The 14814-nt window shown below is 33.4% G+C and overlaps 1 protein-coding gene across 4 annotated transcripts in view; it reads left to right on the forward strand.

The window, feature by feature from the left end:
* The window catches only part of LOC106884359 (transcriptional protein SWT1), a 44649-nt gene that overhangs the window by 25034 nt on the left and 4801 nt on the right, over window positions 1-14814 (forward strand). For all 4 annotated transcript variants that reach the window (XM_014935704.2, XM_052976300.1, XM_014935702.2 and 1 more), the window contains exons 9-21: window positions 11-109; window positions 949-1030; window positions 1828-1916; window positions 2794-2851; window positions 4198-4289; window positions 6176-6270; window positions 7252-7314; window positions 8515-8612; window positions 8728-8812; window positions 9759-9897; window positions 10638-10738; window positions 13393-13509; window positions 13716-13812. In XM_014935704.2, the coding sequence (XP_014791190.1) occupies window positions 11-109; window positions 949-1030; window positions 1828-1916; window positions 2794-2851; window positions 4198-4289; window positions 6176-6270; window positions 7252-7314; window positions 8515-8612; window positions 8728-8812; window positions 9759-9897; window positions 10638-10738; window positions 13393-13509; window positions 13716-13812 (1215 nt within the window). The remainder of the gene's footprint in view (window positions 1-10; window positions 110-948; window positions 1031-1827; window positions 1917-2793; window positions 2852-4197; window positions 4290-6175; window positions 6271-7251; window positions 7315-8514; window positions 8613-8727; window positions 8813-9758; window positions 9898-10637; window positions 10739-13392; window positions 13510-13715; window positions 13813-14814) is intronic.

The following is a 14814-nucleotide window of genomic DNA, read 5'->3' on the forward strand; positions in this document are numbered from 1 at the left end:
TAATTTGCAGAACTCATCCACTGCGAAACATGCTCAGAGAGCCATATCATTTCTTTTCAGTTGCTTCAACAACAAGCATCCTCGAATTATTGGACAGTCTTCAAGAGAGGTATGTTACTAAGTAAAATTTAACCAGATTAAGGTCTTTACATATTTAAAATTCTTTTTATTCTTCTCAGCAGTATTCTTGAAAGAGCAAAAAAAATTGTATTATCAATTCTTTTGAAGTAACACTAATCTGTATTTTCCGTTTAGAATTCTGATAACATTCTTACATGAGTGCTTTCTTGATTTCCTTTTTCTGTTTCTACTTTGTTATTAATTCTGATGGATACATTTAATTAGTAATTTCTATTTCTGCTATGAATAAGTTGTTATTGGATTCTGCTATGAATAAATTGTTATTGGATATAGAAATAACCAACACATCAATCACTTGGTGATTTCTTGCAAAATCAGTACTAGAGAATATTTAGAATATTTTGTCAACTAAACTGATTAAAATTCTAAGTCAACTATTATATGATCTTCATTCAAAGTTTTCATGTATTAAAAGATTTATTAATTACACACTCTAGGGTGAACTAGCTTTAAATTTGAGATTTGAATTTTGTCAGACCCTATAACTCTATTAACTTTCTCATTATGATCATCTTATCTTAATCGAATGTATGGTCATGAATTTTATGGTGGATTGGATAGTCCTAGTATTTCAGGTTGATAAATGCAGGTTTTTCATGTCAAATAATTAGAATCTGTCTCTGATAGAAGTAATTTCTCATTCCTTTTACAGTTAAAAAAAAAAAAAAACATCCTACTCATTAAATTTGAATAATGTATTTAAAATACTTTAAAAAATGTCATTTTGGAGGAAGGAAAATATTTAATTCTGGAAATTTTAAAATTTCATTTTTATTCAACTGGTCATTTAGTATAATTTTGTTACAGGCCATGGAACAGGATCCTATATTTATTGTTGAAAACAACGATGACAAAATACTTCAGTGTTGTATGCAGTTCCAGAAAAAATGTAAGATTTAAACATATATTTATGATTGCTTGCTTCCTTATTGTAATGGAGCTAAATGTGTATATTTATTTATACATACATACATGCATGGATGCATGCCTAATAATAATAATTTTTAAATGAGATACAAGACTAGAAATTTTTGGGGAGGAGAACAGTTGATTATAAACAAGCCCAATACTATCAGCCCCAAAAGGACGAAAGGCAATGTTGATCTCAGTGAGATTTGAACTCAGAATATAGATAATGCAGGCTATGCTGTTTGAACTCTGACAGTTTTGCCAATCCAAATAATGATTTCTTACATATGCATAATGCTACAAGTTTTGGAGGAGGGAACAGTTGATTATTTCAATCTTCAGTATATGACTGGCATTATATTTTATCAACCTTAGATTAAATGGCAGACTTCACATTAGTGGGATTTCAACTCAGAATCTAAAGGGGCATGACTAAACACTCCAAAGCATTTTGTCTGATGTGCTACCAATTTTGAAAATCCATTATTTATTACTATTTATAATGAAAACAATTTTCATTTCAAAGCCTAGGGGACACATCTTTAGAGATGGGAAATGAGATAGTGAGTGAAATCTCAAAGAAATTATTAATACTTGGGAATTTGAAGCAGTTTAATTGGTACTACTATTGCTTCAGTTCTAAATTTCTGCTGATTAATTTAATCACACATATTGGTAAAATTAACATAACCTCTGAAAATACATGGCAATTTCAACCATTGATTCAGTGAGATTTATATTAGCTGTTCATCTGAAATGTCTTCGTTTTCTTCATAGACCCACACTGTTCAGTTGTGTTGTTCAGCAATGATAAAAACCTTTGCAATAAATCCATGATCAACAATATAACAGCTTATACACAACAGGTACGTACATTGACTTGTTATAGTTCTTATTTATTAAGCCTTTTGATATTTTTCCACTATAGCAACTTTAATATTAAGCAATTTTTTATTTCTCAATGTTAAATAATGGACTACTGTTTTACTGTTCATGAAGTACTGTTTTACTGACTTAAACTTAATCAATGCAGGTATTTTGATATCTGTAGGAAGGAAAATTAATTTTATTTACTTCAGTTTATCTGACTGAAGAATCGCAGTTTAGCTATTTATCTTTTAGTTCAATACCATGAAATTATTAAGCCCAGGCTTTATGTACTGTTGCTGTTTTTGAAAAATAACATTTTCACTTTTAAGATATTTCATAAATGAGAATCTTTTAAATTTACTTTAATAATAAAAATTTACCTATTATTAAAGGCTTGTGACTAGGCATAAACTGTTAATGCAGTTTGAAGTTTTAAAACATTTTACTTAATCTTAGGTGATAGTCTTAATTGTGGGTGATTAAAAATTGATTTTAGGAAGTTAGTGATAGTCTGCTCTGGCAAAAATCATTTAGTAAAGTTTGCAAATTTGGATAAGTATGTATGCCATAGGGAGACAAGGATACTGATGTTTCATGTAAAATTCCACAGAGAATTTTAATAACTTGGATGGTAAACTTAATTTATGACTTGATTTAATATTTTCACCTGACATGTGAATAAAGGTTCAAAGAGAGTACATTCCTTATAAATACTAAACTTTGAAAATATCAAAGATATTAGTTCATGTAGTAGTATCTAATCCTTTCAACTAATGTAGTTCTGTAAATAATCTTACATATTGAAAATTATTGTTTTTTATTATTGTTCTGCATTCTTTGGAATTGATTATATGATCTTTTCTCTGTTGATAGTCAATAGAGTATGGTCTTAAAGAGCTGCTTGGAAAATCAGAAATTACCTTTGACTTCAGTGAGTAGCCACATTTTATATAGATCTAATTTTATGCTGTTGCTATTTCTTTTACAGTGGGGAGGCACAATGGTCCAGTGGTTAGGGCAGCGGACTCGCGGTCATAGGATCGCGGTTTCGATTCCCAGACCGGGCGTTGTGAGTGTTTATTGAGCGAAAACACCTAAAGCTCCACGAGGTTCTGGCAGGGGATGGTGGCGAACCCTGCTGTACTCTTCCACCACAACTTTTTCTCACTCTTACTTCCTGTTTCTGTTGTGCCTGTAATTCAAAGGGTCAGCCTTGTCACACTGTGTCACGCTGAATATCCCCGAGAACTACATTAAGGGTACATGTGTCTGTGGAGGGCTCAGCCACTTGCACGTTAATTTCACGAGCCGGCTGTTCCGTTGATCGGATCAACTGGAACCCTCAACGTCGTAAGTGATGGAGTGCCAACAACAACAATTTCTTTTACTGTTGTTACTTTTGTTTAGTCCCAGTTCGGCCATGCTGCTGTTGCTATTGCAAATAGTTGCAGAGGAGGCAAAATAGAATAGTCAGAAAAAACTCTGAGTGGATGCATGACAAACTAAAAGTTACTCAAATTTTTTAGGAATAACTCGTAACTCAGGTACTCCATATCTCCATAAATATCATGCTTCAGTATGGTATGAGATGCCATTGTATACTGCTATACAATGGTTGACTATGTGAAACATATGGTGGAAGTCAGACATGTTGCACTTGTTTTAGCAAACTTAAAAATTTTTTATTTTTTATTTTAGGTCATTTTGAATTTTAAATAATTCAATGGATGTAGTTTGCAATCCAGCACAAAATTTGGCTGTAAAGTGGTAATTGAATTTGCAGTTATGGTTGATGTTATACATTAGAGATTTTAGTCACTGCATTCCACTGGAGTCAGTGAAACTATGTAACAGTAATACACTGATGGCAGATTGTTGAGTTTGTGTTGCTGTTTTCAATGTTTTCAATCAGGAACTGGCATGATTTGGTTTGGCAATCAATGAAGGTGATAGGTCTTAATTTTTGTCTAATAGCTCTTGTATTTACCAACATATTGTGAACAAGCTTCAAATTGGTCTAGAGACTGAATGTTGAATGTTGATTCAATTAAAATAGTATAAAATAGAGTAAGACCATTCAGCATTTTCCCTATTACACACAAAACAAAATCTTCAGCAGCATATCAACTGTTGATTTTCTAGCAGCACAGTTGATGTCTTACCCACTTAGTCTTTATCACAGTTCAATTCTTAATTAAAGGATTTGTGTGGATTGTTTTCTTCCTCCAATTCTAAGGTAAACAATGTTTTAAATTTATCTTTCCCTCTGTAATTTAGATCATTCTGAGAATCTATCAGTTAATGATGGACCACATTCTGAAAAATTATCTGATGCTACTACTGAAAATGGAAATCGAGAAAATATAATTGTGAGTGAAAAATATTTTTATTCATTTTCTTATGTTGCTTATTATTTTTATTGGATAACATTACTTCATCCATTATTAGCATCACCTGTTTGTTCTTATTTTTCCACAATACTGTAAATTGGATGAGTCTGCAAAGAGCATGCATCTTCCCATGCATTGCCTTGCTCTGTCATCTATTTAATGTTCTTACTTATGTCTGACCTTAAGTTTTTTTTTTCCTAAGGAGTCTTTTATTATGTTATAGTTGACTGACAACACTTTTAGATAAGAATTTTCTATTAACCCTTTTGATACCAACCTGTCTGAATCTGCCTCTGGCTCTGTAGTACAAATTTCTTGAAGTAAAATCCTCCACCAAACCTTTGTCACAGTTTATGTTCCTAACACTAGCTTAATGATGACTAAGTTATTTTACTAAATTCTTTGTTATATTTAAAATTGATTGAAACATGGAGCATCTCAACAGAAATATGGTAACAAAAGGATTAATTATAGACATAGGCGCAGGAGTGGCTGTGTGGTAAGTAGCTTGCTTACCAACCACATGGTTCCGGGTTTCAATCCCACTGCGTGACACCTTGGGCAAGTGTCTTCTACTATAGCCTCGGGCCGACCAAAACCTTGTGAGTGGATTTGGTAGACGGAAACTGAAAGAAGCCTGTCGTATATATATATATATATGTATGTTTGTGTTTGTCCCCCAACATCGCTTGACAACCGATGGTGGTGTGTTTACGTCCCCGTAACTTAGTGGTTCGGCAAAAAGAGACTGATAGAATAAGTACTAGGCTTACAAAGAATAAGTCCTGGGGTCGATTTGCTCGACTAAAGGCAGTGCTCTAGCATGGCCACAGTCAAATGACTGAAACAAGTAAAAGAGTATAAAATAGTTTTCACTCTTGTATATTTCAACCAATGCTTTTATGCTAAGCTACTTCTTCAATGCACTTGTTTTCTAAATAACAACTATTTGTGAATAGGAGAATGAAATGCTTTCTAACTTACTCTTATCTATAATATAAGTTTTTAATGTTCCTTGGGATTTATATATCTTTTAGAAAATGTATTTTGCTGAAAGTAAGTGTTATTAAAAATCATTCACTCCTATATCTTATTTTCTCTGAAGCACTAATTAGTGATCTTCTGCATTTGTTGAATTAAACTGATGCATCAAATGCTTGCATTTTGTGCAATATCTATCATCATCATCATCATCATCATCATACGTCCGCTTTCCATGCTAGCATGGGTTGGATGATTTGACTGGGGACTGGCATACTAGATGGCTACACCAGACTCCAATCTGATCTGGCAGAGTTTCTACAGCTGGATGCCCTTCCTAACGCCAACCACTCCAAGAGTGTAGTGGGTGCTTTTTACGTGCCACCAGGGATTGTTGCAGTGATAGTAATTGTGTCTGTGTGTGTGTGTGTTTGTGTGTGTGGGTGGGTTGTTGTTGTTAAAGATAGATAGTTGATGATGATGGTAGTGGTAGTGGTGTTGCCTGTAGCAGTGATGATTTGAAACAAAGTTTTTCTGCTTAAAGTAAAATGATTGAACACTTTGAACCAAAGAACAATTTAATTTTACTGATTAACCCTTTAGCGTTTAGATTGCTCTGTCACATAATGCTTGTACATTAATCATGCATTATCTCATAGCTTTAAGATTTTGATGATGTAATTATCTTTAAAATGACATTGTAGGGTATGTGTGAGAGTCTGAATCTGACCTGTTTAAATATAAGATGTGTAGAATATTTAGACCGGATATGGCCAGTTTAAACACTAAGGGTTAATTCTTTCTATGTGGAAGTTACAAACCAACATTATTATTAACAATAATACTATAATTCTTAATATCTTAGCTTGTCACTTTCATTTCAGGCCACTCAGATTTTTATTAAAATCAAAGACATCTTAGAAAAACTACTTACCAAAATATTAGAAACTGAAATGAAACTGGCGTTTGATGATATCTGGTGAGTCTTTTAGGTTCTAGGGTTTGCTAAAATTTGTTACTTGAGATGCATTCTTTGAGGTATAGACATTTGTTTCAAGCTGTTATTTCACAGTGGTAATCCATCATTTATGTAGTGGAACAGAAACAGACGTCTATTCAAAACACACGTGTCTTGACCATTGTCATCACTTGAAAATGGATTTTCATGAAATCAGCGATAGATATTTTCAAACACGTGGTTTCTAGTGGTCAATGCTATTCAAGGGAGATAATTATTTCTTCATAATTTGAGGTCGGATTAGTATTTTGAATTTGAAATTAAGAAATTATAAGGAAAAAGATGCAGAGAATTTACATTTAATTTCTTTTTCTTAATTTCAAATTCAAATTTCTTATTCTGCTTAAAATAATGAAAACATGATTATCTCCTTTATAATAGCTGTGACTATTGGGGAAACCATGTGTATTACTAGAGAGTTGTTCATTAATAAAAAGGAAGGGCTGCATACTTTGTTTGCCACTAATATTACCTTAAGTGCTATGGGTGTTGCAGCATTGGACTTCAAGAGCTACACTGACCCATTATTATAATTTAATTATATGTATAAAAGAGAGTACAGGCCCATTTCTTCTTTACTGTACCCATGCTCAGAAATGTATCTTATGTTGTAAGCATATCAGTCCTGTGTATATATGTACAAAGCCAAAAGATGATATTAATATTTATTTTATTTCCATTTTCTGTAACTTATATTTTTCCATTTTTAAATGGAGCATAATGCAATGTTCCAACTCATCAGATCCTGTCAAACTGTCCAACCCATACCATCATGGAAACTGGGCATTAAATAACAATAAGAATGATGTCAACAGTACTTCTGCCACAGCTACTGTTGTTGCTGTTCTTGTTTCGTTGAAACATCATTATCATTAATTCTTCTAAAACAATAGGTAGTCTAGTTGTTATAATAGTAATCATTTAGTGTTTTTATTTTGATAGGATGGATATAGTTATCCGAAAGCCACCGTGGGATCTAATAGACATTTTATTTTGTATTAAAAAGTAAGTATTTATCTCATTATCTATTTTTATGTGGTTTATTCCTTTACAAATTGTTAATCATTTTTAGTTTTTGTTTGGTCAAATATTGGTTTTACTTAAACTATGGGCAGAAAGTTTTTGTTTTTTTTAAGATTCAATAAAGTTAAAATTGTCTGATTTTGAGTAAACCTGATTGATGGAATAAAGCAAAAATAAATTAGGAAACTATCACTATACATCATTACCATTTTTGCACTGTTTTCTTGTTTCTGGTATGATATGAATAGAGTACAAGTTGATGTTAAACATCTGTTTATCTTTCCTGCCTACTATTCCTAGGAGGGTCATTAGGGTAGGGTCCTCAGGTAACATCTCCTTAGGTCCACGCAGAAGTAACCACCACAAGATTTTCCAGCTGGATGCCCAAGTGTGACCAACTGAGATTATGGATATTATCCAACCATCTCATTCTTGATCTACCTGTAGGTCTCCTGCCAGTTGGCTCAGCTTGAGGAATGTCTTACGAGTCTTTCTTGTGACATTCTAATTACATGTCTGTAGTATTGGAGCTGTGATCTCTGAATGTGGAGAAGTAGTAGCTTGGTCTGGAGAGATTCCCTGATCTCTGAGTTACACACTGTGTCAAGTTTGTTTATAATATGATATATCTTTTTATTTTTTAAAAAGGGGTTTTTACATTTGTTTTTCACAACTTGATGACCTAACAGTTTGAAGTTTTGGTGTGAGCAATTTAGTTGATAGTTGTATAATCTTGTTCTGGAATAATATACTGTACTTATGATTACAACAAATGAGGATTTAACTCACTAAACCTTTGTTCCATAATAATTGTTGAGTTACTTTCTTTTCTTGATATTCTAGATAAATATTTATTATATAATTCAAGTATGATAGTTTCTTTTATTTTAAATCAGCTAAAGAAGAGAAGTGCAGGGTAGATAACTTTAGATTGTTGTTTGAAGTATTACTTGTGTGCGGTTAGTATAAACAGCTAATATTCTTGTTTTAAATGTTGCTGGTTAGTTGTTGGAAGAAAAATTAATGTGGGGAGAGAATTTCAAAAGAATACTGTTTTTATTCCTTTTATTTAGGAGTTCATGGATTGTTAACTTGTTAGAAATGAAAATATATATTTATATAGCCTGACTTATTAAAAAAAAAGCACCAAAAATAACTAATATTTTGCTCCGATTTCTTTAGGCATTGGATTGCTGTATTTGGAATGATTTATGATGGAAATTCAAAAGATATTGAAGCAACATTTATATCTCTCTATGAATATTTCTTTTCAGATAAAGGTAGGTTTGAATTGATCTGTAGATTAATAATAATATATTTTATACACAGTTCACTTCCAAAACTTTCCGAGCTTTATATCTGTTATATTATTATTATGGCTGACTTCTGTTGTAGATCCTATTAAAGAGATGGAGCAAGTGCTTTCCCTGATACGCAATAGTCATTTTGTGTTGAAACCATTAGCTACTAAGTCTTCTGAGTAAGTTAATTTTATTTCCTTAATTCTTTTTCTATTTTTAAATGATTATTTTGGTGCAATATGTTATATTTTATGACAGATGCTAAAAATATGAGCAGCTCAAACTTATTCATCCATGATATATTAAATAAAAATTCATTTCCTTCTTTTTAACACATTGTTTATTGTGCTTATTTTGTAAACCCTATAGATGAGATAAAATGAGATATTGTTACAACCTCTAAGATGCACAATAACTGGAAAAAAAGTTGTTAATATAATTGCTTAAAGATTTTTCGAGCGAGATCGTTGCCAGTGCCCCTGGACTGGCTCTTGTGCGGGTGGCACATAAAAGACACCATTTCGAGCGTGGCCGTTTTCGTGCGGGTGACACGTAAAAGCACCCACTACACTCTCTGAGTGGTTGGCGTTAGGAAGGGCATCCAGCTGTAGAAACTCTGCCAAATCAGACTGGAGCCTGGTGTAGCCATCCGGTTGCACCAGTCCTCAGTCAAATCGTCCAACCCATGCTAGCATGGAAAGCGGACGTTAAATGATGATGATGATGATGATGTATCATTTTATAATTTTACGTTTATTGAATGGTTCCCAGGAATTTCCTGGGAATTTTGATCACAAGAATCCCTGGAGAAAATCCCTAATTCACTTATATAGATCAAGGAAATAGAGAAATGTGCTTTACCTCTAGAAACAATATCGTGATTTATATTCATGATATTTGGATGTTCTCAATATAAATTCAGGGGAAATGACACTGTAAACCGTTGGCCATCGAGTTACAACATTTTAACTTGGAGATAAAAAGAAGTAAGAAAAAAGAAACAAGATAGGGATCCATTGTTTTTATTTCAAGTTATTCATATGGTTGTTTCTAGTTCGGAATGTTTTATTTTCATTTTCTTTTTTTATTTTAAACTATTCATTTGTTCTTTTCATTTGATTAAAGCTATCAGGAGGATATTAATCAGTACTTAAAAATCTTAAATCTGTTGGAAACAATTTGTACAGAGATTATCTCTAAAACAGTGGATGTAAATACAATCAAAAGTATTGATGAACTTTTGGTAAAATATGCTGAAGCTAAGGTATGTTATGTCATATTATTTCTACTAACTGGTTATTAACTATATTTATACTTTCTAACAGCTTATGAAAGCAATTAACAGGAAGGATAAACCTACACTTAGAGACTTCTGGAAGAAGTTGAACACAATGGATGCTGTGGATAACATAGCTGAGTCATGGGATAAAGTGAAACACTCAACTTTGAATCATGCAGACTGTATCTGTGACTTTATAAATTTTTCACAAGCAGAAAACCTACATCAAATTCAGAAAGATATTGTGGCACTTACAAATTATGTAGGATTGTAGGGAGTCATAGAGGGTGATGTGGTTGAGTTGCTAGTGTTGCCAAGAGAAAGTTTATATAATGAAGGCTGATGTTGTTAGATCAAGATAGGCTAAGATGAGAATGCAGAAATTCCATCAACTCAACTCAGATTGACTGCGAAGAATATCATTAAATTGTTGACACTTACAGAGGAAGGCCTGCAAATTTTTGCTGATAACAAACTTAATCATGAATTTAATATAAGTGAATGAGTTCATTTTCTACACTGAGCATAAAAGATTTACACTCCTGTGTTAGATATACATCATCTATTTTCCTTTTTGTCATAATGACAAAATTATCCTTGTGAAGTAAAACATGATATTTTAATGTCCTGTGTAGCAGTAAATGTATATTATGTTATCTTGTTAATTTATGATACTAGATAAATATTAATGTTTAGTTATGATTCTATAATTTGTTATTCATTAGGTGGATCATGGCTCTGTAAGTAAATCTGGTTCTGTTATGTTTAATGAAACATTAGCACTCAACAAATTTCAGAAAGTATGGGAACTTCTCAATCACTACTGGTAAGTTACATCACTTTGTGTCTATTAGTAATAATATGTTACATAACTAAATGTCTATGCTATCTTAAATGATTAGTGTACATTTTAACATTTTCCAGTGATATAGATTAGTAAACATATTTACCACACAGGCGTGACTTGGATGGTTTGACAGGAGCTGACAAGTCAGAGACGTGTGCCAGGCTCCATTGTCTGCTTTGGCATGTTTTCTACAGCAGCATTCCCTTCCTAATGCCACCCACTTTACAGAGTGTACTGGGTGCTTTTTATGTGACACCAGCACTGGTGCTTTTTATGTAGCCTCAGCACTAGCAGGATTGCCAAGTAACTTGCAAGAAAAGTCCCCTTGGCTGGGAGAGGGAGTGGTACTGAGAGAGGTAGTTTTGTGCTGGTTGAGAGGTTAAAGTTCAATAGAGGGATAGAGGTAAGTGTCTTACTATAAGAGGAGATACTTGGCTACCACACTAGGAAAAGAAAGGAGAGATAGAATTAGAGAGAAAGATAGAGAGACAGTCAGAGTAAGAGAGAGAAATAGATGATGTTGGAGACGCATCTGGACATACCCACAAGGTATGGTGGGTTGAATATAAGAAGGGGATGTTTCATAAGTGTGTTGAGGGGAGATGTTTAGAGATCACATTGAGATTGGATAGAAGGGCTAATCTATAGTAGATATGTGTGCGCATGGAGAGTGTGTGTGGGGAGACATGTGGGGGAGAGTGCCTGCTGCAGGTGGTGGTCATGGGTTGGGGGAAAATGGGGTGTTGGGAAGATTGGTTGAGTGTATCTGTGTGTGTGGGGGTTGATAGCAGACATTGTGTGTGTGGGTAGGAGGAATGACTATAAAGGATGTGTGCATTTGTATGTGTTTGTGTGTTTTACTATCTTCTTGCCTTGACATCACATGATAGTTGTAAACAAATGTCACTGTTATCCAAGCAGTGTTCTTTAATTCCAGTCTTCTGTGAAAACATGGTCTGGTCACGAGAAAATATAACTTTACTTGAAAACAGATAAGAGTTGGTGACAGGAAGGGCATCTGGCTGTAGAAAATCTGCCTTGTCAAATTCCGCCTGACCCACACAAGCATGGAGATATTAGTTAAAATTCTTGCTTCTTGATAATTTTATTTGCTGCAACTGACTCATGATTAGAGTCTTCATGTATTTTGTTGTTTAGCCCTAGTCAGCAAATCTATGATCAAAGATATTAGACATGATTATTTTGTCTTTGTTTTAGTTATAATGTATCTAAGACTACATTACTAATGTGTCTTTAGTAGGTGTACTTTTAAGGAGATTTGGCAGCTGCTGTTTTTAGCAAGTCAAGTGATTTGGTAGGGGTTCCTTTATTAGCTTGACCTTTGTATATAATAATAGAATTTGAACCTCACTTCTGATTCTTATTGAAATAATTTTGTTTCTTAGGATTTCAATTATTCATACAATGAAAAATCATTCATTCATTTGTTTGTTTTACATCTTTTTCCATATTATTGAAGCATTGTTTTACTGCCACATATTCTTCCTGTCACTAACCCATACCTCATTTTAAAGCCAAGATCTTTCATTTAAGATCTTTTCAAGTTCTCTCATTCCACATGGCTTCGAAGGAGTGAAGTGAGTGAAGGTTTATTGACAGGGGAACTAACAACTCCACCCAGCATATGTTGTAATTTTCATAAAAGCGAGTGCAGTTGTAAACAAACACAGACGCACATGTGCATGTACGCATACATGTACAATGAAGTCGTTTTATAAAGTCAGCTTTTCCCTGCTTGCATGGGCTACACAGATGCGGTTGCAGCAGATTTTCTATGGCCAAATGCTCTTTCTCTTGCTCATTTGTTTTCAAGTAAGATAATATTTCCTCACGTCCAAACAGGTATTTCACAGAAGACTGGAAATTAATGCTATACCATCTATGACAATGATACTTAAACAACCACCAAGATATCACACAACACACATACATACATACATACATACATACATACATACATACATACATACATACATACATACACGCATGCATGCATGCATGCATTATGTGTGGGGTGCAGTTGAGCAAGAGACTAACAAAATTCCTTGTAACACCAAAGATAATTTAAATGACAATATATTCACCACACCCTGTGTATACACACACACACACACACATATATATATCATCACCATCGTCATCATTTAGCATCCGTTTTCCATGGGTAAGATGGTTTCACTGGAGCTGAAAAGTTGCACCAGGCTCCAGTCTGTTTTGGTTTGGTTTTTTATGCCTAGATGCCCTTCCTAATACCATCCACTCCACAAAGTGTACTGGGTGTCTTTTACATGTTACTGGCACAGGTGTCTTTCATATGTTACTGGCACTGGCCATGATTACGATTTCACTTAGCTTGATGTGTCTTTCACAAGGCTTTGGTCTACCCAATGTCTGAAATAGATTTTCAGGAAGTATAGTAGCTTATTTATGTATAACAAAATATTTGTTTATAAATTTTAATGTAAAAAAATTAGTAACTGGAAATAGATTTTTTTTCTTTTTTTGTAGTAAATTATATCTCTTAAATTATGAATTTCTGTCTAGTCTGATAATAACACACCAAAACTCTTATATTTTACTCCTTCTTACATATTATACTTTTCATAATTTAGCCAAGAGGTGGAGCAGGCTCTTCAAAGAGACCCATCAGCTGAAACATGCCAGCAGATCTTAACAACTCTTCAAAATTCTATTCCTGCTATGGAGACAACTTACATTAATTTCTCATGGTAATTATCTTATCTAATTTTAAATGAGAAAATTAATATAGAATGGTTATAGTATTTTAATTTTTCCATAATTAGAATATATAAACTGCTTGTTATATTTCTCAGGTTTTAATTTTCTCAACTGTATACCTAGAAGTCATTTACTGTTTCTACTCTTATGGAGTGATAGACATACTAATACTGAGTTTAAATTTTATGATTTGTAGTTGCCTTGCAATGAATATTGAAAAACCCTGTGATACTGAAGCATTCAATTCTTTGTCAAATCAGCTAAACCTGTTGCTCTCTGAGTTAGAAGGCCATGTAAATATCATTCTTTTCTTTCTTAATATAAATATCTCTAAAAGGTGTTTCCTTTAAGCCATATTGTATATCATATCTTTTAGTTAAAAGTCTATAAATATATTTACAGATGTTTTTAATATATATTTTCAGTAATGCCATTTTTATATGAACCAAATACAGTAATAAATCAACATATATTTTTATATTTATCTTTTTCCTTTGAGATATTTTATCAAACTTTCTTCATCAGTTTTTTTTTTCTCTCTCAGAATAAATCTAAGCACAGATTTTATTTCTGTTTAGCATAGTCAGTGACACAGATATGTTTATTGCTGCTACTATGAGAGTGGGCTGAAAAGTTCATAAGGCTGACTGAAGGAGTGATGTTAGTGTGAAATTTTGCATGCATTAATTTCAACTCTTCATATAAATAACTGCATTGTTTCTTTCCAGGAAAACTCACATCTGACTGTTCAAAGAAGACTTGAAAAGTAACTAGTAGTGACTTCTCTTGAAAATGGACAAAATTTGACATCTCTCTGTGTTATCAAGTACCTGCAGAAAAAGGGTTTAGCCCCCATAGTCATTCATGCTAACATGGTTGCTACTTTAGGGAATGATGGTCCAGCTTAATCAACAGTGCAAAAGTGGGCAGCTGAATTTATGAGGGCAAGAGAGAGTCTTGAAGATGACCCAAGGTCTGGACATCCTGCAACTGCCACCATTGAGGAAATCATTGATTGTGTTCACCACATGCTGACAGGCAATTAACTATAAATCAAAGTATTATGCCAATTTGCTGAGGCAGTTATGAAAGGCTATCAAAACAAAGCACCTAGGAAAATTGATGAAATGGGTCTTGTTTCATCAGGACAATGCTCCAGCACACAAGTCCTTGGTTTCAATGGTTGCTGTATGTGACCATGGCTTTGAACTGGTTGATCACCCTCCCTATTCTCCTGATTTGACCCCATCTGACTATCATCTGTTCCTCAACATGAAAAAATACTTAGCTGTGAA

The sequence above is a fragment of the Octopus bimaculoides genome, chromosome 2, assembly GCF_001194135.2.
Source record: "Octopus bimaculoides isolate UCB-OBI-ISO-001 chromosome 2, ASM119413v2, whole genome shotgun sequence".
In the NCBI taxonomy this organism is placed as follows: Eukaryota; Metazoa; Mollusca; class Cephalopoda; order Octopoda; family Octopodidae; genus Octopus; species Octopus bimaculoides.